General features: G+C 39.9%; 2 protein-coding genes across 5 annotated transcripts; one reads left to right on the top strand and one right to left on the bottom strand.

Moving 5' to 3' along the window:
• Positions 1–1,689: 1,689 nt before the first annotated feature.
• Positions 1,690–18,543, bottom strand: dnajc10 (DnaJ (Hsp40) homolog, subfamily C, member 10). Of its 3 annotated transcripts, none has more exons than XM_088353126.1 (24): positions 18,469–18,543; positions 16,127–16,338; positions 13,803–13,968; positions 13,680–13,730; positions 13,531–13,613; positions 11,385–11,516; positions 10,288–10,381; positions 10,141–10,218; positions 10,033–10,076; positions 9,895–9,960; positions 9,378–9,443; positions 9,165–9,254; positions 8,990–9,100; positions 8,684–8,926; positions 8,458–8,574; positions 6,381–6,482; positions 6,255–6,315; positions 5,252–5,346; positions 5,045–5,178; positions 4,922–4,975; positions 4,694–4,844; positions 3,597–3,719; positions 3,415–3,522; positions 1,690–1,903 (listed from the first exon to the last, which is right to left on the bottom strand). In XM_088353126.1, the coding sequence occupies exons 2-24, from the start codon at positions 16,322–16,324 to the stop codon at positions 1,892–1,894; spliced, it is 2,379 nt and encodes a 792-aa protein (XP_088209252.1). In that variant the 5' UTR covers positions 16,325–16,338; positions 18,469–18,543; the 3' UTR covers positions 1,690–1,891. The 3 variants fall into 3 exon arrangements, with proteins under 3 accessions (XP_088209252.1, XP_088209251.1, XP_088209253.1); XM_088353125.1 differs by lacking the exon at positions 18,469–18,543 and adding an exon at positions 17,241–17,372; XM_088353127.1 differs by lacking the exon at positions 18,469–18,543 and adding an exon at positions 16,791–16,883.
• On the top strand, positions 17,625–23,734 carry nup35 (nucleoporin 35). 2 transcript variants are annotated; one of them, XM_088353129.1, is made up of 8 exons: positions 17,625–18,138; positions 18,423–18,650; positions 18,716–18,940; positions 19,974–20,082; positions 20,263–20,332; positions 21,046–21,174; positions 21,254–21,376; positions 23,564–23,734. In XM_088353129.1, the coding sequence occupies exons 2-8, from the start codon at positions 18,500–18,502 to the stop codon at positions 23,639–23,641; spliced, it is 885 nt and encodes a 294-aa protein (XP_088209255.1). In that variant the 5' UTR covers positions 17,625–18,138; positions 18,423–18,499; the 3' UTR covers positions 23,642–23,734. The 2 variants fall into 2 exon arrangements, with proteins under 2 accessions (XP_088209255.1, XP_088209254.1); XM_088353128.1 differs by having other exon boundaries at positions 17,629–18,138; positions 18,486–18,650.
• The last annotated feature ends 1,747 nt before the right edge of the window (positions 23,735–25,481 follow it).

The following is a 25,481-nucleotide window of genomic DNA, read 5'->3' as shown; positions in this document are numbered from 1 at the left end:
CTGGACCAGAAGCCACGTCAAATTTGGCAGACGAGACTTGGACTACGCCTGCCTCGGCTGAAAAACACAAGTGAGGCCTTTTAAGCCTGTTTGGAAAAAAAAAAAACCTTCACGTGCTACCAATTAGAAAATCCAAAGACTGAAAAAGATGATGAAAACTTCATGTCATTGAAAAATCACAATGTGTCAATTTGCAGCAAAAAAACCCAAGTGAAAGTCTTTCAGTTGAATCAAATTGTGCCTATTTCAACATCTCGGGGAAGGTTGACTTTGTGTGCTCGGGCAAGCGTCCAGCGCTTCTCCTACCTCCTTGCTGTTTTCTCAGCTGCGTTAGAGCCCCGCCAGGCCAGAGAAAATGTTTGCACTGGGGATTTACAGTGCTGCCGCTTCTCCGCATCCTGCCGCTCACCGTCCGTGTCGACTGGCAGCGCGGGAGCAGGCCTGGCTTCCAGGCTTCTACTTGGGCACACAAACAGGATATTGCAACCTTAGAGCAACAAACAAGTGGATTCTTGAAAATCTTCCACCAAAAGCCAACCAAAGCGCTCACAGTTTGAGGGGCCAGTCCATGCTAGTATGTTTTTCAGCGTTGTTTTCTTTGGGGGGATAGTTTTACAATGGATTTTTGATTGATTTTCTGGTCATTTATGGCCTTTGTTGGTCTTTTATTATTATTTTTTTACCACTTTGCGCAGTTTTGGGGGTGAGGGTCATGTATTGTTTGTCATTTTGATCTTTGTTTCAAGTATTTTTTTTCCAAATCATTTTTTGGATCAATTTTGGCTTTTTGGGGGATGTTTTTGGTGTTTTGGGGGGGTCAAAAGACAGTCATTAAGTGGTCATTTCTTGATCATTTGTGGCCTTTGGTTGTATATTTTTTGTGGTAGTTTTTGTTTACTTTATTGTCATCTTGGGGCCATTTTTGGTTGCTCTGTTGTCCTTTTCGTTCCTTTACCATTGTTTTGGGTCGTTTTTAAATCATTAGGGGCCTTTTAGTAGGTAATTATTTGGTCGTTTTTTTGGTCCTTTTTTTTGAATATTTGTATTTTCCCCCCCATTTATTTTTAGTCGTTTAGTGTTTTTATTTTTTTATTTTTGGTGGGTCAAATGTGTTTTTTTGGGGGGGTCTGTTAGTTCTTTGTTTGTGTCCTTTTATGATCACTTTTTTGGTTTTTGGCCGATTTTGGCCTTTGTTTTGTGGGGGGGGCTTCTTGGTTTTCAGTTTATTTTTTTTATTCAATTTCTTAAAAAAGTTTTTTGTTGTAGTTTAATTCCCGGTTTTGATCGTTTTGGGCTTTTAATGGGTCATTTTTCTTTGATCCGGTCAAGTTTAGCTCAGGCCTACCTGCAGGTGGCTCGCCTTGAAGCTGCTCAAAGGAACGATGAGCCGCTAAATATCCTCTTCTTGTTTGGTTTCTCTGGGACTTGGGGGGAAAAGCAAATTAATTCAAATAAAAACAAAGTTGATCACACATCTAGGAGGACTCATAAGGTCTAACATTAGGAGATAAAAATAAAGATACTGGACATACCCAAGCGCACCCAAATTGCGCCTTTTAAGAGAAACAGCGCTACCTGCTGGAAAAATGATCGCACAACCGAGCACAAGACTGAAGTCACAAGATTCTCAATTCAAGTCGATTGACTCACTTGACACATTGCTACACGAAGAGCAGATGATGCCACAAGTTTAATCAACATTTTATTGTGTACATTCAGGAACTGTAACATTGTCTCACAGTTTTATCTCACAGAGTAAATAGCACCACAGAGACTTCAATATAAAAAGTCAAAACCCCATAAGAGATTAAGAAAAAAGGCCAAACTGAATGAGTCCAGTGTGTTCTCAGAGCCTTGGAAGTGTTTGTGTACAAGTCCAAATCCCCGTCTGTCAGAGTTCGTCCTGGGGGGGAACAAAGATGGCGTCACACCTCTAGCTCAAATGACCATCACGCAATAACATTTCAAGGTAATGGCACATCTGGATACAAGTACATCTACTTTCCACTTGTTTTTCAGGTCCTTAGTTTGACATTTTTTACATAGGACTTATTACTATCGAAAGGACACTAGATTTAGTGAGAAAACCATTTTATTGGCTTAAATGAAAAGCAGATGTGGAATTGAAAGTAAAGACTTGCACCTGTTGCACGTTACGTAAAACTTTAGTAGAAAATTCAGCCCCACTGGTGAATGTTTTTGTCACTCCACCACTGCAGTTTGCGTGCATAGACTTACTCTTAAACCGGATTAGAGTAACACTAGAGACATATTAGCGATATGCATTAGAGATACCATTTGCGAACCAGAAAGCAAGTACAGTTGCAGAATACTATTTGACACGGTGGTTTTCCTGAACATCTCCATAGAGTTTAAGGACTTTTGTCAAAAAACTGATTGAAAAAATTCAAAGCAAACCATATTACCGAAAAGGTGACCCAGTTGAACGTTTACACCTCATGTTGTGTTAGGAAGGAGCATCATTAACCGTTGTAAGAGGGGGTCAATTTTGACCCAGGGTCTAACTTAGTCCGAACCATCAAAATAAAAGAACTATCACTCAGTATAGTTAACATAAAATCCTAATAAACATTAGATACATTCATAACCAAATATGCCTATTGTAGTTTGAATGTATGGCCCTGTAGAAACATCAGTTATTACATTTTATAATCTTGAAACGGGTCACTTGGGACACTAACACAACATCAGGGTTAAACAAAACTCATTAACATGTTTGGCACACTGTAAAACAGAAAGAAGACACACTGGTGTGAACATGTTTGTCTGTTCAAACCAGTTATGTTACTAAAAAAAGTCATCAGTTACAGTTAGTTCATTTAAAAATGAGTTCAGTTACACCTAAGATTACTGACACACAAAGGTAGCGCGTTACTCTGACAGTATTTAGTTTCAAATTACCTTATATACACTCACATTAAAGCTAACGTCCTAAAACACCTTTAAAATAGCCACATAATCGAAAAAAATAAAATAAAATGTGCACAACAACCAATGGAAGCAGTGAATTTTTCATATTTCTGTGCAATCTTGAGAGCTTGCAAACCAACACTTTATCCATTTAGGCTTCAAACCACTCAAATATTTCCTTTTCCATTTCTAGGTACTATCAAAGACATTTTTCCCCCAAGCATTGGGTGTTGCAAAAATAATTTTACAAATAAAAAGACCAAAATACAGCACCTTTAGCATAAATTACATACTCACGTTTGGCACATTGATTTTTTGGGGTCCTGTAAAAGCCTGATCTTACCTCTAGTACACTCCTATAATAGCTTAAAATATGAAGTAACAGGATTTACCCCTTATGAGCTTATGGTCAGCAGACAGCCTATGTTTCACCACAATAATATTAATAAGAATAAAGACAACTGTATTGTATTGTACTATTACCTTCTTACTGCTTTGCGAGTGTGACAGCATGTCTCCGACTCTCTGCCTGATGATGTCCGCCATCACATTGGCGTCGCGGCTCGAGATGTTCTCGCTATCGCCCGCCCGCTGTGGACAAAATGTGTGCCTGTCAAACACATTGGTGCCTGCCTTGGCACCCACCTTGGCACGATTGTCCTTACCCTGCTGCTGTCCCTGGGCGTGTATAAGCGTACTGTCGGGTAGGCACTGATTCCAGCCGATTGACAAATCTGAAAGTGGGCCTGACAATCCACTTTGCCAGCCCGGACCTTCCCTTTCAGGAGCTGTCAATCACACAGCAGATTAATATTACAATTGTTCTTTAAAGTCGTTGAACACAACTAACTAAGTGAAGATTATTTACAAAGAGATTAGACATGGGACTCCAGGATAAAATTGTAACAAAACATAAAAGAGAAAAATTAAATGAAAAGAATGTCCAGATAAATGGGCAAATATATTGACACGGTGCTCATAGACCAGGGCGTCAATCAGGCCTGCTAAGGGTTTGAATCCGGCCCCGTGAGACAACGCTCAGAGAAACGCAAGAGAAAATGAGCTGCAGGTTGAAATATGTACACTAGATGTTGCCAAAGCCAGGTGCCTCTCACAAACGCTGTACTTATATCTCTCTCTCTCTCTAACTCTCTCTAGCTCTCTACCTTCTTTTGCTCTCGCCTTTCTCTCTTGCTTTCTCCTTCCCTCCTTCTATTTTCTCCCTTTCTTTCTATTTCTCTTTGGATTTCATTCTTTCTAACTCTTTCTTTCCCCTCTCTCGCTATTTTTTCTCTTTTTATCTATTTTGTTGCTTATGCGCTCTCTCTACTTTTTCCCCCTCTCTTTCTCTTATTTCTTTCTTTCTTATCTACTAGCCCGGCCCCAGAGAGAATGTTTGTTCTATCGTGTAGAGTTAAAATTAGTTTGACACCACTGTTATAGACTGACATAAGTCAATAAAACTGATTTTGGGGGGTAGTTTTTAGTGTGTCTTTTTTTATCTTTTTTTAGGTGGCGCTATCATTTCGGTTCTTTTTTGTTTTGCTCCACTGATCTCAAGGCGCATCATCACTGTTATTGACTGTCCTGTGAACATTATTTATAAGGAGATTGTACATGACACACCAGGATAAACACGTAATAAAGACGTAAAAGAGAAAAATAAGAATGTCAGGGTATGTAGAAAAGAATATTAATAATATAGTGCTTGGAGACTGGCTCAATAATAATGCAATCAAGGCAGGGTAGGATGGGGCCTCACCCGAGCCAGGACCTCAAATTCTGGAGCGAAGTGTTGGCAGGGTCCACACCAGGGGGCGTAGAAGTCCAGAACCCAGGCCTCATTGGGGGCCTCCAGCACCAGAGATCGGAAAGTGGCCGGTGTTAAATCCAGCGACGCTCTGGGCAACGCGCTGCTCATGAACGCATCAAACTTATTTGGGGAAAGCCATAATAATGGATGCAATTTTTTTAATTTTTGTGGGCCTACCTGAGCGCCCACCTCCGAAGCGACTGTGCATCTCGATGCCATCCGTTGTAGGACCTAAGACAGCAAAGAGAGGTCAGCCGGAAACTGGCGTTTGGGCATGCTCGAGTGCGATCGTTTGCCTACGTGTGTCGGTATCCCGTCTTGCCGCCGGCCATGTAAAGTCGAATTTCTGGGTAAGAACGCACGTTCTGACTTTGGCAGAGGGACTGGAAACGTTGGCAGTCCACAGAACCCACCAGGATTTGCCCCGACAACATCTGCACGCAGACGCATCAGCTCAGGAAACTCCAAAAATAATTTTTGTGTGGTCTTGGAGAAGATCATGCGTACCCTTGCCATGCGCCTCCATTCGGGCATCAGCGCCTGGCATGGACCACACCAGGGAGCGTAGAAATCGATGGCCCACATTTGGCCTTGACTTAAACCTGAAAGATAAAGAACAGCAAAGACATGATGTGGGCAAGACGAGATGTTTTACAGGGTGGGTCAACTGCTCGACTAACCTTTCACCCAAAAAAATCACAACAATACCCCCCAAAACAATGGTAAAAAAAAACGTGTCCAAAAAATTTCCAGAAGGAAAATCAAAAACAATTTAAAAATGACCAGAAAAAACATAAAAAGTACTAATAAAGGGTTCAAAATTACAAAAGAAAACACAGACCAAAAACAACAACAAAAACAACTAAAAAAATGACCAGAAAACAATGTTAAAAAGTTTCAAAAATAACTGCAAAAAACGAAAAAATAAATGAATAAAACAATATAAGGCCAAACGTGACCAAAAACACTGAAAAAAACAACCATATTAACGCTACCCCAACAAAAATCACCACAAAAAGGCTAAACATGACCAAACAAAGACCCCAAACTTCTAAAAAGCACATCCAAAACATATCCAAAAAACCTTTTTTAAAAACACGTCCAAAGACACGACCATTTAAGCCCCAGTGTGTAATATTTGACCAATAGCTGACACTCTTAACTTATGCAAATGAAAACCAGTAACACAGCATGCACCAAGACGGCAGGACAAAAATGGCAGCGACTTTAGGTTTGGATTCCACTATGTAAAATAAATACAAATTTATCTATATTGTTTCAAATAAAAAATAACATTGGTATGATAGTTCATGTATTTTTGCCTTATTTTTGAATCAATGTTTGTTTTGTTTTTACTGAAAGAACATTGTTTTTGTACTACTAGGCGGCACCTAACAATACACGCTGCCCATTTAAAAAGGCAAAAAACCTACATTTGGCCTTGGCTTGAACATGGGGAAACAAAAAGGATTTCCAGGCCAGGCCAAACTGGGCCTACCGTTGGACTCACCTTGGACTTTTTGTGCGAAGCTGTCTGTGTCCAAAACTACCACGGACGGGCTTACCAAGTCCTGCGGGGAAAAAGACAGAGCGAGGACCAAAGGTTTTGCCGCGCCAGGCAAGATGGCAGACGTACCTGCACGAACTCTAGAATGCCATCAGCAGAGTGTCGACCTTCGTATTCGTGGACAGCCGATCCGTTGAAGATCACTGTGGTCGGGTATGCCGCGATGTTATACTATAAGGGGAGGCATCACAACATTGCCATTATTACCCAGGGCCATCATCACCCTAAACAAGCACGCTAAACTGTGATAAAGAACATTATTCAGGATTTTTTGCTGCTGCTAAATGTTATTGTACTACATTTCATTGTACTACTATTACAACTTAGGCCAGTCTCCAAGTATTATAGTGGATATAGATTGCCTATTTATCGTGACAAAAAAACGACAAAAAACAGAAAATTTTGTCAGAAAACATTATCAATAAAAGGCCAAAAACCAGACAACCCCTTCCCCTTTCAAAATGGATGAAAAAGAAGATGACAGAAAATGGCAAATGATAACCAAAAATTACCAAAGACAGGTCCATAAATAACGATCAATGAAAAACCAAACATGACCAAAAACGACCATGTTTGATCTCCTTGCAAACAATGTTCACTACCTTGTTAATAATGAGACAATTCATATTTTTCCATTTTGGAGAGAGAATTGGTTTGATTCTTTCTAAAAGGGTTTATATCTTAGGAGACACTCAAAATAAGGAGAGAAGAAATCAGAACAAGAGGGGACTGTACAAAAACCCTCAAGTTGCAAAATTTTTAACCTGTTCCAAACAACCTGTAGTAAAGGTCCTCACTTAAGCCTTTATTTTATAACCACTTCCCTTTCCTGTCAAATTGGCCAAAAATCCCAATCTAATCCGCACCCAAAGTAAAACGAATGGTGTTCTTGAACCATTTGGAGAATAAAGACGGTTTTTTGTATCTTTTGAAAGGTAAGACTCTGAAAATTTGTCACAAAATGAAATAATCACCGCAAGTGCTACCAACATTGAATAATCTAACTTATAACACTCAGAAATAGGTTTTTATTCTCGCCTGATTTCTTTTTGCAGTCAAATGCCTGCAGATGAGTGTTACTTGTGCATCTTAAGTGGAAAACAGGTCAGACAATACCTTGAAGCCTTACCTGGTACAATGTCAAATTTTATCACAATCTTGAAAACTAAATATTGTATTTTATACATTTCTCTAAGGGTAGGTCTAGGCGTTTCCATAAGTGCTACTTGTGGACGACTAGTTTGCAGCCCTAAAACCTTTGCATTAGTGTATTTTACTTTGGCCACTTTTTAGACATTGTCAAAGAGTTGTAAATGTTTGAATTCTCTTTCCAAAAGTCAATCAATGATTGTGCACACTTCCGCGTAAAATTGGCGCGTAAAAATGAATCACTGGTGGCATTCTGCACACTTATTTCACGGTCTAATTGTAATAAAATAGGGACATCTTCATAACGATTTATTCAGAATTTCATTGGCGAATCAATGTGTCAATCATCATTTGAATTGTCACTATTGGCTTATGTTATTCGGAGGTTGTTTTTTTTTTTAGCAATGCAGGCCCGTATAGGCTAATTCGGGTTTTGGAAAGTAAATCAAAGCCTGCAAATGGACAAAAAAAAGATTGCAATCTCAAGTAAGGTTGCTATAGGCCTAAAGAAAATTTGACTTGTCTGTTTCTTTGTAAACGGGAATTATGGGGCTCAACAAGAAAACGTCCATTGATGCAGAGATGCATGATCGTGATGTTTCTGTGATTAGTACATTTTTAAATGATTATATCTTGAATCCCAAGAGTTTAAGTTTTCCAATGATATGTGGCATGACATATTTCATTGACTAGTGACATCTTACAGACACGTATTTGTTTCTCAACAGTCTGGTTAAATACAATCTCCTAGGTTACAAAAGCACATTTGACCTAATGGGTGTGGAAATCACAGAAAAGCAACATGATTGGCCAATAGTGTAAAGGATGTACCCAAATGCATATTTGTCAAAAAAACTAACAACAGTGAGGTATAAAGGTCAAAATATTGAACTGGCACCTTATGAAATCTCTTTTGTAGTTCTCCAATATTAAAAACAGAATAAACTTGTCACTTTCCATTAGATTTTTTTTTTTAAAGGAAGGAGGACTGACTCACGGTTGAGCATAATTCCTGGTGGACGGTGCAGTCCAAGGTGCCAAACTTGATGCGGCCCTCTAGCTGGATGGATGCTTTTCTTAACTCAGGAAGAAGCGCTCGACACGGAGGACACCACTGCAGGCACAAACAAACCAAATCACATAACAAGTTAAAGGACAAATACAGATTCCTTTAAGAATATGTCCTGTTCAACATTTAATCCAAAATCTTTTTAAGTACTGACGGGAGCAAAGAAGTCGACGAGCCAAGGCTCCTTCTCGTGGGAAGGGAAATTGTGTGGCATGAGGGTGGTGACGTGGGCACGAACGCTGTCCCTGGCGAAGGCCACTAGGTTGTAGAGTGCTTCCTTGCCGTGATGGATCTCAAAGTGATGGACCCCCAAGCCCTTGAAGACCGCCACACAGGCTTGCTGCACGTACAAATCCTGGCACAGATGCCGGTCCTGAAGGCAGTCCACCTGGCCCACCTGGACAATAACCTCATGGTTAGACAGAGAAAGTGTTACCATGACAACGGTGGGATGGGCTACCTGGATGTGGTCTTGGCGTAGAAACGCTGGCAGTTTTTTGTACTCATCGGCGCTGTGGCTTCGCTCGCCAAAGGTGAAGACGACCAACCAGCGATGGCGGGCCAGCTTCGTCTGAGGACAACCGGGAAGTGTAAGTCAGCTAATGACAAGAGTTGACAGGACAAATAATTCTCACATGGAAGGTGTCTGCTGTAAGCAGCTGCAGGGGCGGCAGGTGCTGTAGCACCTGAGTGTAGATTTCTCTACTGTCTAGCGTTTTCAGCCACTGTAAAAGGGACAAAAGTCAGTATCATGCTAGCTAACATGGACACGCTAGCTGGCGCAACACACTAGCTACAGCGACACAGTTAAGTGTCATGCTGACTAACGCGGAGAAGCTAATACTTACTAGGACGCTTTCTCCCTTGTCCAGAACACTTCCTGGTGGGAAGAGGCCAGTGGCTCCGCTGCTCACCTGGGGAAACATCAAGAAACTTGTCTTATGACTAAGCCGCAAACTACTTTTGTCCTTTTTTATGAACGTTTTAGAGGTAAATTTTGGGGTGGTTTTCTGGAGTTAGGTTGAGTTTTGGTCCGTCTTTTTAGTTGTTTTAAGCATTTCATAGGTCATTTTTGAGTCATTTTCTTAGCGTCTTTTAATAATAATTTGTCTTTTTGGGTCATTTTGGCCTATTAATGGTCCTCTTTGGATACTTTATTTGGTTGTCTTTTGGTGTGTTTTTTGCCGAGTGTTTTGTTGTTGTGATTTTCTCCTATAATCTCAAGGCACATTATTACTTAGTTAATGACTGTCAACAAGGCACTCCAGGATGAACATGCGATAAAGACATCCAAGGAAAAAATAAATAGAATATCAGGCTACGCATTCAAGGATGCAGATGTGGCTTGTGCTGTTGTCTTTTTACCTGAAAACCCTGGCAGAGTTGCGGTTGCATGGAGCAGTCCATCCATCCGACTTTCACCAGGCCGTCCTAGCAGGATACAACACCTGGGTTATTTTTGCCAATTGTCACGTTAGCATTGAGCCAAAATGATGTCCTCACCAGCATAGAGGCTAGTTTCAGTCGGGTCCTGCGCTCCAGACAATCTGACAAGGCAGTAGAGATGCGAATAAGATAGCGGTTAGCGCTTAGCATCCAGGTAGAGCTTACCTCCCGTGTCGGCGCAGAAGGTGATGAGCCAGCCCAGGCCGGCAGCAAAGGCTTCCTCCATTTCTTTGACCATGTTGCCTGGCAACCACAAGAGCTAAGTGACAGCTGTTATTCAACGGACCAACAGACAGACAGATGCCAGCTCACCTTGCCAAAGCTGCAGGACGCTGGTCTTTATGAACTGCATGCTGAAGCTGACCAAGTCGTTTTTGCGGCGCTCTCCGTGGAACTTTTCTGCTTTCTGACAAGAAAATAGCTTGAGAACGTCATCAAAGGCTAGGTTCACACAGCAGAGCCTAACGTTCAATTCCGATTTTTAGGTAAAATCTGATAAATTCGTGACATCATTCACATTCCCAAAAAAATGCAACTTCTATGTGATCCTGATCACCTGTGTGAATGCCACAAGTGACCCACATGCACAGAAGAGGATATGTAACGTCACACGCAATGCGCTCAGTGTTTGCGGAAGTACTCATAGATGTTAACAGCGGAGCGTATCTAGCAATCCTAAACTGATTGTGCTACCAGTGTTGTGCCTAATGTCAACTCTCATGCAGACTCTGACTCTCCTTCAACATGAACGCACACTGTTTTTTCTGTGCTTCTCCGTGCTGTGCTACCGACGGAACGAGTGTCGTGTTCGCAGTAGACTACAATCAATCACGGGCTATGTAGTCAGACAACAATTAATATTCCTTGATAAACACTTTACACAAACTACGATCACAACTCCAATTTTGTCTGAAGCGCAGCGCAGAGAAGCATAGGAAAAACCAAGATGCCCATGCACCACTCATCTTGCATGTGATTGCAAAAAGAAAATTCAGGCAAGAATAAAAGCCTACCATATCTCTGTGTTACAATTTGGATTGTTCAATGTTAGTAGCACTTGCAGTGATTATTTCAGTTGGGGACATTGCATTGGAAAACAATAAACTTGTTTGTGTCATGTTTATCTCTACAGAAACCATACCAAACCAAGTCTGCGTTCACGATAAGGGGAGTGAGATTCTGCCAGGGAGTCGGAATTAGGCACAATATGTTAACACATCAGTCAAATTCCAAAACATGAGATAAGACCACTTATGAAAGTTAACCCAGTCTGGTGTGAAAAATTCAGATATGTGCCATTCAGATGATTAAACAGATGGGATACAGGTCACATTTGTGCAAAAAACACCTGATTTCCCTGCAGTGTAAACCTAGCCAAAGACATGCAAATACGAAGAAGAGGCGCTCACCTGACCAGCCCTGAAGAGGAGGAGGCTGGGGTAGCTTTTGACGCCCTGGTGCCGACACAACTGGTGGTTGTCGCCGCAATTGACTGCGCCAATGCGGATGGCGCCGTCCATTTCCTTGGCAAACTCGCGCCACTGAAGAAAAAGCGGTTATCTCAATCTGTGTGTGTGTTAGGAATTCCAGCTTCTTTTAAGGGAACTGGTTCTTTCAACTTAGCTCACTAAAAAAGAGCTGAGTGTTGGGAGTCGCAGACCTTTTTCAAGAACTTAAAAAAGGAGCCATTTGAAAGGAATTTTAGCTCTTTTTAGAAAATAGGCTCTTCTGGCTTGGCTCCAAAAGGCACTTCTGACTGTTTTTGTTACTTTAATCGATACATTACCAACCAGTCACAATATGCACATAATTAATTTTAAAAAGGGGGAATAAGATAGCCCAAAAAGACAAACAAAATGAAACAAAAGAAGAAATAAAGTAAAAAGCAAAAAATAAAGGACAAAAGCTAAGAAAAAAATGGGGGGGAAGACAGGCTTTGGGGGGTCCTTATTATTAATAAATTACCAATAATAATGTAATATTTTGCATTTGACTTAATATTTTTCAAATGAATTATACCATCTCCAGAATTAGGTATGAAATGTCCAGCTCATTTTTGAGAACTGGCTCTTCGGGTCGGTTTACTCAAAAGAGCTGGCACTTTTGGATCTCAAACTTTCTTTTTCTTGTTGCTTTAATCAACATATTACAAATAATTATGTAACATTGTGCACAAAATGACCTATTAATTAATTTTGAAAATCTATCGCACTGCCAAATCACAATGACATCCATTTTTTCAACTCTACAGTGAACCTTTCACTTATTTAAACTTTCAACTATTTAATACTAAGCAACACAGAATCCCCAAAAAGACAAAATGTAAATTAGAAATATTTACTTTTCAGTGCAAAAGCAACTAAAATATAATATACAAGAATCAACTTTTAATTTGTTCTGTATAAAAAGTTGAATGTTGAAACACATTATCCCTAAAAAAGACATAAAAGAATGATAAAATACAAAACAATTGTGCTTAAAAAATGTTTAGTCAACAACACAATAAAGGCGAATTAAGAGCCGCGGGGTGATTGTTTGATGCCATAATGTTCAAGTTGTATCAATTAGCGCAACCTAGAGGTTGAAAAAATGTAATTGATTAAAAAGACCTATATTGATTTTAAAAATAATCTAATATACACAAATTCTGATAAAATTGGGCATTTTTTTCAAAATACTTGTTGCTCCAGAATTTGCATTCATCTTACATAAATGAGCTAATAGTCAGCCATCTTGCTACTACGGGTTTTTTGCGTGTTAAACTGGTTCAAAATGATCTGTATTTTCCTTTGTATTTTACAGTTTTTTTCTAGCACTACAGGGTTAATATTTTTAGGTTGTTTTGTTATGTATTTTTTTAGGGATTCTTTTTTGTTTTTATTGTAAATCTGTTTAGTGTTTATAAATCTTAAATTGTTTGCATTTTTATATATTTTTGTTTCCCAGGGATCCTTTATTTCTCTTTGAATTTGTAAAAAAGCTAATAGTTTATTCTTATATTTCATACTGCTTTAGTTGATGCACTGAGAATATTTTTAGTTTACATTTTGTTGTATCATGTTTTTTTTGGGATGCTGACATTAGAGTTGTGTGGTATAAACAACTTGAACGTTTAAATTGGGTAAAAACTCACTGTAGTTTAAAATATATGAGGATTACAAGCATTAGACCACATCATCCCTGCCCACCCGCTCTATACAGGAGCATGGCGGCAGTTCACAAATATGTTAATTAAGCTATAAACCAATTAAGCCTAATAATAAATTCTGCAACCCGCACACCAGCGCGTTTGCTCTTTTGTATAGCCCGGTTAAAAACCCGAACTGGTTTTAACGAGTTGGCCAAACAGTCTATTGCTCAAAAAAAACAAAGTACAAACCCTTGAAAAAAACAAAGTTTTTTACGATTACACAATCGCACCACGTCACATTGCGGTATCAATTAGATTCTGATTCATCATGCAGCCCTAGAGCCAGCTCCTGTCGTTCACTTCCAAGAGACAGCTCATGGGGCTATTATGTTCATGAACGACATATCACTAGTGTGTGACATTACCGTAGGAGCCAGCTGATGGCAATGCGAACACCTCGGTGAGTAAAAGTTGATGAACCAGATCTCTCCTGAATTCACTGCCGCCTCTGAAATTTGCAAGCACGCCTTGAGAACATTCACATTCCGTCGTGTCATAAAAAGGCAACTCTTACCAAAGTCGGCGCTGTCCAAAGTGATGATCTCAGAGTCATCATCGTAGATGCCTGCTCACAAAAAAAAAAAGAAAGAAATATGTGAAAGGGGGGTCTTGGGCTTGGAGCGGGCGCGGGACTCACCAAAATCGTAGCGGTAGTAGTTCCAGCTCTCGTAGCGCCCCCCTCCTCCTTGTTCGTCCAGACCCTTCTCGCCATACTTGTCGTATTTCTTGCGCAGGTCTTCATCCTTCAGGACCTCGTATGCTCTATTAACCTCCAGGAACTTCTCGTGGGCAGACGCGTCCCCCTGCACATAAATCGGAGAATTGAGGCTTCACCTACGAATTTTGAAGGAAAAGGGCTTGGCGCTAATGGCGTCGAGTATCAAAATGATCATTTTCTTTTGTCTTTTATTAGCATATTTTGTATTGGAGTAATCCAAAAGTAATTGAAAGTAATCAAGTTAAAGTAACCCTACCCAACCCTGCAAATAAACATGACTTGACTTGACAAATATGATGTTTCCACAGGGAGAAAACACAGCTAACTTGTGTCATTACCAAAGTCAACATGTTTAACATATGTGCCTTCAAGCCCCAATTTGTAATATTTGACCAGTAGATTGCACTGTATTGTCTAGGGTAGGGGTCAGAAACCTTTTCGGTGCGGAGTGCCACTTCCAAATTTCCTTGTAAATCAGTGTGCCGCACCAAGATTAATGACTCGCACAACATTTTTTTAATATCCAACAGAGCTGTCATTTTACACCAATCCAAATAAACAACATGGGTAGACATTTTAATCGTATACCTCAATGTTTTTCAAGCCTTTTCGAACCAAGGTACACTTTTATTTATAAAAAAGTTCGGTGGCACACCGTCCTTCAAAAATGTTTGAAAATGAAGTTATGTCAAATATTTTACTGTACTACCTCATAAGCAGATAATTCCTATATAAAAAGAAGAAAATAATACTTGAAATAAAAGAGAATGACGTGCTTTATGTTTTTATTTTTTACCGTGCAATCTTAAATCGCTTTGTTAAACAAATTAAGTTATTAAATGTACTACCTCAAGAGCAGATAATTAGTACATAAAAAGTTTATAAAAATCTACTGGCACCTACTGATACGGATGACTATTATAGTTCGTCGTCTGAAGAGTGCAAAAATACCTGGCCTGATTTTTTGGAAAGACAAAATTCCAGCGGCACACTAGACAAGGTCTCACGGCACACTAGTGTGCCCAGGCACACTGGGTGAAAAACACTGGTATAACTGACCTATTTATCTTCCACAATTCTTGTTCATCAATTAACTAAAATATGAATGTGAACAACATATGAAAAAGCCTGTAGCCATTCTGACTTCAACTTTTTCCACAAGAATTAACCAGAATCAACCATTCTTCATCAACTATAAACTACAATCAAAAAACAAGTAATATGGTCAGCTACTATACCATTCATCAAAAATATCTTGTTGCAGAAAATATAAAAACTTGAAATAACAGCAGCAATGCAGAAGGCACGCGCGCGCACACACACACATTCGCCATCAGTCAATGGTTTTCCGTTCTTTTGCTATTTGTTAGATTGCTTCAGTGGTGGTGTTTTTCGCAGCGACAAAGGTTTTTAGGGTCTGTCGCTCGAGGATCCGTCATGATTTGTTCAATTATTGCGCGCGTGTGTTTCGTTGGCTGAGTTAAGACACGGAGCTCTCCTTTGCGAGGCGCCGCGCAAACACGCGCTGACACACGAAATGGCGCTAACGTAAATCGTCTGCATTTATATAGCGCTTTTCAATTACAGCTTCTAAATAACACAGTGCACAACTGAAAATGTCTAAATTTCAGGTAAATGCGCTTTAAAAAACAAAAACAAAAATCTTGATCATTTTGCCGTTTGCTCGCGTGCTACTGGTTAACCCCTTGCAGGCCACTGCTGGCACGTGTGTCATAGGTTGCCGACCCCCGGTCTAGTACGAGCGAGGGCCAATGATACACGGCAGAGCGTAGGGCAGGATGCCAGAAGAACATGGCACCAATCTAAGATAGGATTCCACAGTGATAAAGAATTTTTTAAAGAACTGATTTTTTTTTCTAAAAATTAATATTGGAATGACAGTTCATGTATTTTTGCTCAGTCTTCAAATCAATGTGTTTTTTTTTCACTGGATGAAAGTTGTTTTCGTACAACACGGAGGCACTAAATATGACACAGTGTCCCTACAGGCAGAAACTTAGCCAAAGTTACATGCAAGGTGCATTCATTGTCCTTTAAGCTTCAGTTCAGCGGTTATGATAGGGACCTAAAACTACCATCCTGAGGGCCCAGAGTTTGAAACCAGTGTTTAGTATGACATTTTGTGTGCTGGAATGAAGTTGGGTTGGATAGCAGAGCTTCAATGCAAATCAAAGCATTGTGGGAATTGTTTTGTGACATCAAATAACTTAGTTATTTCTCACGGGGTTCTTGTCGGGGTGCATGGTGAGCGCCAGTTTCTTGAAAGCCTGCCGGATCTGGCGGGTGGTGGCATCGCGGCCCACCTCTAGCAGCTGGTAATAGTCGCGACCCGCCCAACTCATGACAACCAGCAGTAGTAGAGCCAAGATTACGCCAAACAGACCCGACATCCGGGTCCCATGGACCCCCTGTCCTGACATGGTGCTGCCTAGAGCTGCCACAAAAAGAAAAAAACATGTAAGGAAGGCTTTCATTCATGCAAACCTTGTTTGCGGCTTTATATTTAGGCACAACACACACAGAAACATAAACCACTAATTAACAAAAAGGAAACAAAAAAATATTTGCCGGAAACTGCTGAATAACATAATGGTATAATACATGTGGGGGTATGCTGAAGCGTTAAAGTGCCTGCCCCTATTCCATGTTTTTCTCACAAGGAAGACACTTGAAGTCATAACAAGAAAACAAAACCCACCAAAGTATTGCTGGCCTATTCCATCCCCCAAATCATTACTTTTCAGGAAAACACAAACAACAGCTTCAAGCAAATGCTTCCTGGTGTTGTAAATCAGTCTGGCACGTCCGTTAGCACAAATATTGGCCCATTCTTCTATTAAGTGATTTAATGCAGAAATGTGAGAAACTACGAAAATGTTCGCTTACTTTTTTTTCATACCTCTCTAAAAAATGAAATGGTATTGATTGTGACCATTACATTTCTGTACGAAAGCAGCGATGTGCAGAATTTGTAATGACACACTAAAGCACTAGACATTAACAGAGTACAGTGCGCTTCGGATGACGTCATTGTTAAAAACACCTTACGTGGACAACGCTTTCGCGTGACAAGTTAATTACTTCTAATTAGATGTTGACAAAGTGAAAAACATGTAAACTCGATTCCCGACTACTCGAGAACTTCACAAAGAGGTTATATCGCATAACAAAGATGTGGAAACTTTTCAATGAAAAATAATTGGACCAAGCCGACTAACGCGCATGCGCACATTTAGCCAGCTAATTGACTAGCTTAGTTTTGCAGTTAAAAGTGGACTAAAGCGCTGTTGTAATTTATCACAAACATTAAAAAAAACATTTCTCGGGCAAATTTACCCAAGTTGAAGGTTTGTAGCCGCTGGAAAACTGTCACGTCAGACTCAAAAAGTCGCTTTAGAAGAGACAGAGCGCCGGAGAATGCTAATTGTATCCGCCTTCGGCACACGGATGTCGCCGGGATCAAGTTCCCTGTCGTCATCGTGAGCATCTTTTCCGTACAGCGTTTCAAAATAAAAGATAAAACGATATTTAAAATGGAGGAAAGATGACTGGTAATCCAACATACAAGAATCTCAACGTCTGATTTTTATAACCAAACTTTTTATTGTTTTTTTGAGTGTCATTTTTTTTATTTCAACGTGATTACAGTTTTTAGAGACATACTTTATTGTGTCGATGTCGTGGCCATGGAAATACACTGTTTTGTTTCCGGTAAAACCGTCTGTAACGTGTTGCGTTTGTGACCCGTTTAAAAGTAAAACATAATTATTTAAGTCTCATTTGCCAAATTGTCCAATCGCAATTGAACATGTGGTTGAGTTAAAATCAATACCAATATCTTGTTCTCAAAATAATGTGGGTCAGCATATTCTAAAGTCAATTCAAACGTGTTCCAAATAGTGTTTATGCGAAATACTTTGTGCCCTGAATGCATCTCTTCCATTTCTTCCGGGTGTGTGCGTAACCAGGGAAGAAGTTCTCCTTGCGCCCGAGCGACATAAACCTTCTTAATGGATCTATTTGGGCTCAGAACACTTTAAACACTTTAAATTTAGGTGGTCTTCTTCGTGAGATTTGAGTGACATCACCCCAACCCTGAAAATCTTGTCAGCTGCTGGGCTAAGTCACGTTTTTTAACGCGGCTAGCCGGGCTAGCAAGCTAGTATCCTGGCATCACTTCCGGTATTTGAAATCCGCGGACAAAAACTAAGACAAGCAAAGATGGATTTCACAGGTAAAAGCGACATTTCTACAAATAACACTGATCTGCGCTGATTTCTACATTTTTACAACTAGTTTCTTAGTTTTACAACTAGTTTCTTAGTTGTAAATATCTCCACCTATTCATACTGATGTTCTTTTAGCTTATTCTTGCCTTAAATACTTTATTACGTGTTTACCCTGGAGTGCCATGTCCTATCTTGTTTCATACAATGTTTCACTACGTTGTTATCAATGACAATGAAGACAATTCAATTCAATTGCATGAATTGGATCAATTGTTTCTGCACGTGATAGGAGGGTTCCCCTCTCCTCTAAGTGATTGACAAAGGAGGTGAAATACCGCTTGAATTTTCGTAGTGGGATCGGAGCCCATGGCCCTTGGCTCCCCGACCTCCCCCAAGGCGGGCCACGGCGCCCAGTTCCTCCCGGGCTTCCTGATGGGCGACTTGCCCGCGCCCGCCAGTCCTCAGGCACGCCCTTTCAGCATGACCACGCCTCTCCTGGACAACATGGCGCTGAAAGGTGATCAAGGGACTCAGGTGGAGAAAGAAGAGCGTGCTGATTGTGTTTCTTTCTGTGTTGAGTAGGGGGTTCAAGCCCGCAGCTGGTTGTCCCCACTCCGAAGGACAAAAGCGGGGCCCCACCGATTCGCAGCATCCACGATGGGCCGGTGACGTTGGCCACGCCCCTCAGCGGGCATCGAACGCCTGGCGGCCACGTCTTCCGGCCACTGACATCGCCCACCTGCGCTCGGGCGCTGTCTTTTCCCAGCATACCGTCTCCAGTGTCAGCAGGCCACACCCCTGCCTCAGGTACGCCACTTGGAAAGTAAATTAATCATTTTAACTCATTCCATGGCAGATGTTTCTCTCAAATCGGAAAAGCCGGTGTCAGACTATTTTTGCCATTTCGAATCATTTATTTAAGGTCTACAAAAAATTTAGATCAGTATCTACATATGCATAGGACACATCTAAAGGAAGCTTTTGATCCTCATCTTTCTTCCTTTTCTCTACAAGTCAATTCCTATCTATCGATTTACCCTGGTCTTATCCCTCGAGAGGGGTGACTGACGCCAAGACAAACACATACACAAAAACAAAGAAAAGTAAAACGGAGAAAGTAGCAAAAATACAAAAAATTTGACCATGCCAACCCAAAGGCCTAAACACCCAAACAGGTTAAGCACCTCGGCACCCAAGTTGGTCATGCTTTCGTCCCTCCAGATGAAACGGGACACAAGAAAGCGGCCATGTCACTCGGGTCAGGGTGACAACACACTCTTCTGTTCATCAGCAGGGCCCGACAGCTTTCACTGGTTTACCCCTGCTGCATTATACAGGTGCCCTGCCCATCCCTTAGAACACGTCCAAACATCCCACCGTCCTTTCACAACACCTCTCCACTCATTCCTATCACTAACAAGAGCTCTTGCTTCCACTAAATTTAGTCCTCTTTCCTCCGCTGCATTCATAACACCATCTATCCACTGCCTTTCTCTTTGTCTCCTTCCATTTACTTCTGCTCTGTAGATCCTCTTCAACATTCGCTCCTCATCCATCCTTTCCATGTGTCCAAACCAACCGAGTACTCTCTCAAGTCAATTCCTGTCAGCATGTATCAACGTTTCACTCAAGGCAACTACGTGGGTAATATGCAGACTAGAAATATAAAACAAAATCCAAAAGAAAAGAAAGGGGCATCCTACTATAACTTTGGATGAATACAAATAAACTGTTCTGTTGAGAACATTGACTTCAAACGTAATCATTTGAAAGTTGCAAAGTTTTCTACATCAGGCTCATGTGTGCACCATGTCACACCATTTTTGTTGTTGTTTCCCAGGCGTGCCTTCGCAGTGCCTTTCCCCCGCCCAGGTGGACCCTTTCTACAGTCAGGGAGAAGCGCTGTCCTCCGAGGATGTCCTGGACCAGACCTGGGTCACTGTCTTCGGGTCAGTTCCAATCTGGTTTTGGTCTTTTCCGAGCTTTCGTACTCCAAGCCGGCTCGCTGTCCTGCTCATTTGAGTCAGCCGTGCAGGAGGAGAAAAGCATTAAAAGTGGCCATTAAGAACCAGATTGGCCACCCTGGTCTCTTTTTCTAATCTTGTTCCTTGTGTGTGTTGCTGCATCAGTTTCCCTCCAGCCTCCGCCTCCTACATTCTGATGCAATTTGCTCAGTATGGAAACATCATCAAGCACACGGTACGTTGTCTGCTATGGACGACTAATCCTGACATATGTAGAAAGAAATGGCTACAAATATATGACATGGTAATAAATGAACACAGAAATCACACAGTACCTTAATATATCATATTGATTATTCATTCAATTTGTTTATTCACTTGTTATTTATTAGGGTATTTATCTTCTGTCTTTGTCACTTTTGCTGTCATTTATCTATTTCAGTATTTAACGTAAATTCTGTGCTATAAGCCACAACTTTTGTCACAGACTTTCAAACCTGCGGCCAATGCAATGATGCGGCTAATTTATGCATTTTTTTCTAATGGCCGCTAGGGGGCGCTCGAGCATATAGGTAAGAGAGTCAATCGGGGTATGCTTCATATAATTCCTAATATGTTTTGTCGTTACTGATATGACCAGGCGTGTCAGTCATGTAACATTACTATATCCTAATCGTATTCAGCCTGTTGCTCTCCATTATATTTTATATTGTCTTTTAAGAAAAGATGGATGTTTTTGTATAGGACTTTTTTTAAAAATGCGACTTATACTCCAGTTGCGACGTTCGATTTTCCTTCTTAATTTTGCATTTTTTGGCCGGTGCGATTTATAGTCCGAAAAATGCGCAATCAATTTCTTTCTACATATGCCCGAATGGCTCCTCCTTAAATGGCATGCACATGGTTGTCGCTTGGATGGGAGTTTTACTGTTTTATTGTTTTTACAAGATGGCGTCTCCCGGCAACTGGATGCACCTGCAGTACCAGTCTCGTCTTCAAGCTCGGAAAGCGCTCTCCCGAGACGGAAAAGTCTTCGGGGACGCCATCATGGTAGGCGTCAAGCCCTGCATCGAAAAGGTAATGAAATCGGGACGGCCCCTTGGTCCCCGTTCGAGCAATGAAAACAAATGTCGCTTGTGGCGGTTTTGCTTGCTAGGGCGTGATGGACGGCAGAGAGGGTTCCGCCTCCTCTCTGGCAAACACATCCCTCCCATGCACACCAGGCTCCGCCTTCAGACCCCACGGTGTCCCTCGGCGGAACATCGCCACCGATTATCAAGTACGATTGACGATTTTTAATCGATTACATCACATCATTGCTAACAAAAGCCTGCCCACATGTGTGAGGTTAATTCTGGCTCTTTTTCGAGAATTGGCTCTTTTGATTTGGCTCGCTGAAAGGCTCTTTTGGCTTCCAAACGGTTGTTTGGATTTTGTTTTTATCCATAAATTACTAATTATTTTGTCACATAATGCATTGAAAGATTTAAAAAGGAGGGGAATAAAGCAACCAAAGTAAAAATGGAGAAAAAAAAGAATATATTTAATAAAAGAATAAATGAGAGGAACAAATGATTAATGGAATTTGAAAAAAGAAGAAAAAAGGTAAAACAAGAAATAAATAAAATAGCTAGGAAAACGTAAGCAAAAGAAACTTTAATAGAAGAAAAAGCTAAAGGAAAAAAACACAAGAAAAAAGTAAAAAGTTAGGGAAAAAATGAAGAAAAATAGAAGAAATAAGAAAAAAGCTTAGAAAAATAAAAAGGAAAAACAATCGGATGTTTTTAAAAAGGTAAAAGAAGTAAAAAGCTAATAAAATTCAAATCATGTTTATTTGTATAGCCCTTAATTACAAGGAGTCTAAATAGGCCGCACAGACTACGGACTATTATTACGCTATCCCCTGATCTAAAACCTACATGAGGGCAAAGAAAAACTCAAAAACGCAACATGAGGATAATGAAAAATCCTTCCAGGAGGACCAGGCTGCAACGGATGTTGTGACAACGAATGATAAACAGATATTGTCAACATGAAATTTAAGTCATTCATAAGCTCTAGAATAGAACTGTGTTTTAAGCCCAGATTTAAACAGTTCCACTGAGGTTGCAGATAGAATCTCAGGAGGGCAGAGCATTTATAATGCTTTTACAATAAAATAAAAATATATCTCAGTAAAAGAAGAAAAAAATAAAAGGAAAAAAGTTTAAAAACAACTTGGGACAGGTTTTTCGGAGTTTATTTAATCAGTATATGACCAATAAGAATCCAACCTTAAATTATGAAATGCAAGGATACCCTTTACATTTTTTTATGTTGAGGGAAAAAAAGCTAATCGTGAAACATAGTGTCCCTGGAGACATCAATTAAAGTATTTACAATTCTAACTTTTTATACAAGCGACCACTAAAGCTAAAAAGCCTTTCGAAGGGAACGGCTATTGCTCGGTGGGGAGCCTGCTCCCATCGTTTACTCCCAGGAGCTGTTTAGTTCGCTAACGATACATCACTAGTTCACACATTTAAAGCTAAGGATCGACCGATGTTGGTTTTTCAGGGCCGATACTGTCACCTTTAATTTTTCCTTTTAATCATGCAAAGAAACAAAGAATACTTGTTATCAATTCAAATACAACTTTAGTAGCACTCTGAAAACTTTTACAGTACATACAGTAGAATTTCATCACAACTTACTTGACTAATCTTTCACGTAATCCAAAAACTAACAGTGCAGGAAATACAATTACAACTTGTATCAGGGGACTTATGAACTTAAAAGAGCATCGAAATTTCAACGGAGCTTTTGACTTGAAAAGTGTGGGCACTACTGTTTTAGAGCCAGATTTTGACAAACTAGTGTTATGCTAAGAGCTAATCACTCAGTATTTCGGTTTAGCATGCTTTTTTTTTTTTTTTTTTTGTTCTTAATCACAAACACACATGCTTGATTGTCAAACTAATGATAAGAGCGAATATATCAGTCTCCACCTGAATGTGCTTCCCTAAAACAACGACACATTCTACGCTATCTCTTAATCACACACACACACTTCTCTACCATGGACTTTTTGATATCTCAATCTTATCAGTGGTTCCTGAGATAGCAGAGCTGCCGCTGTTTATTTCGCTCTAACGTTATTCTTCCTGCTTGAGTGGCACTGCCCGCGGTCGATTATCCAATCAGATGGTTTGGAGTTGGTAGCGTCCGAGACATTGGGAGAGAGGGGTCTGGCTGCGTCTGAGCCTGATTAGTCGGCCCGTCGAATATGTAAAAATACTGATATGGGTGCTGATAAATAGCTCATTATCGGTTGACCTCTAGTTTAAACCTATGTGTGTAGTATTTGACCACTGGATTTTTTTGTTCTAAAAGGAGACACTAAATATTACACACTGTCCTTTTTAAAGCATGTTCCTGATAAAAATGGGCCTCCACATTTGGTCTGATTCATTTAATCGCTTTACAGGTGGTGACAGACAATCAGACGCCGAGAAGAGACGACAGCTTCGTGTCCAAGGCCATGGAGTACATGTTTGGCTGGTGACGTCACCAAATGATGTCTCACGCCTGCGTGTGTGAAATCCGCCTCTTTTTTAGCATCATTTCATTTGGAATAAAGTTTGTACAGTACATGAAATGGCAGCGCCGGGGTGTTTTCTCGGTGACCAGCAGAGGGAGACATTCACTAAAACACTGTTCACCTTATGTTTCATGTAAACTATCGTGACGTCATCGATGCTCGCAAGCGCCTATTCCTAATTATTGTTTCTCCAAGCCGCTCTGATTCTGCAATGTTTTTCTGGACTATTAGCGCCCCCTGTGATGCGTCGGTCTCGTCAGTGTCATGAATTTTGGGCAAATAGCATTTATTTGTGAGACCGGATGAAAGACATGTTGGCCTGGAGAGGGATGGATGCCACCAGGCTGTACAAACCACATGAAATGGTGCCCTTAAAGACATGTGTGGTAAGGGATCCAACAAACCAGCCAGTGTTTATTTGTATAGCCCTTAATCACAAAAACTCTCAAAGGGCTGTACAGACAATATACATACATACATCAACATAAAATATAGGTAAAGACAAAAATACTTGTTCAGAAATACGACAAAAATGCCACAAAATATGCCAGAAATACTACAAGAATACAAAAAATATATACTATGACTGGAATACTACATAACAACCTACAGAAATGCTACATAAATAATACTACAGAAATACTTGTCAAATCATGTTTATTTGTATAGCTCGTATTCACACAAAGAATCCCAAGGGTTGCAGAGACAATACACGGACATCATCAACATAATGTATGTGTAAATAAGACCAAAATACTTCTACGGAAATACGACAAAAACACGACAGGAAAAAGTACAAAATACTACAAATAGTACAATAGAATTTGTACAAATATCCTGTTACAGAAATATTACAATTGTACGACAAAAGCACTACACATATATAACAATAGGAAAAATACTATGACAAAAAATAGTAAAATATAAATACTACAAAAATCCTGCTACAGAGATACTACAATAGTACAAGAAAAACACTACAAAAAAGTACAAAACACTGCAGAAATACAACAACAGAAATAATACTATGACAGAAATACTTAAAAACATACAACAGGAAAAAGTACAAATTACTACAACAAAAATACTACAAAATAGTGCAATATAAATACTACAGAGATACTACAATAGTACAAGAAAAAACACTACAAAAAAGTACAAAACTCTGCTACAAAAACACTGCAGAAATACAACGACAGAAAGGAATACTATGACAGGAATACTTCCAAAAATACTGCAGAAAAAGTACTGAATACTACGACAGAAATACTCAAAATAGTGCAGTAAAAATACAACTAAAATTCTGCTACAGAAATGCTAAAAAACACTACTGAAATACGACAAAAATACTTTGACAGAAATACAGCAAATACTACAAAAGTACAACAAAATATTACAGAAAAGGTACAAAATACTGTGACAGAAATGCTACATAAATACTACAAAACACTACAGAAATACAACAACAGAATTACTCCCAAAATACTAAGACAGAAATACGACAAAACTAATACTACAAAATAGTATTGCAGAAAATCCTGCTATAGAAATAATAGAAAAACTAGTAATACTCCAAAAATAGTGCAACAGAAATACGAGTCAAGTCATGTTTATTTGTATAGCCCGCAGACATCAATAACAGACAAAAATACTTCTACAGAAATACTCCAACACAAATACTACAAAAATAAGTTCACTGAAACAATACAGAAATAATACTACAGAATTATTACAAAAACACTACTCAAATAGTTCAAAGAAATTACAACAGAAATATTACCACAGAAATCCTTCAAAAACCTAG

This window comes from Urocampus carinirostris, chromosome 14, assembly GCF_059441175.1.
Source record: "Urocampus carinirostris isolate Australia breed hairy pipefish chromosome 14, RoL_Ucar_1.0, whole genome shotgun sequence".
In the NCBI taxonomy this organism is placed as follows: domain Eukaryota; kingdom Metazoa; phylum Chordata; class Actinopteri; order Syngnathiformes; family Syngnathidae; genus Urocampus; species Urocampus carinirostris.
Note: the sequence above shows the minus strand (reverse complement) of the source record. Positions and strands in the feature narration are given on the sequence as shown.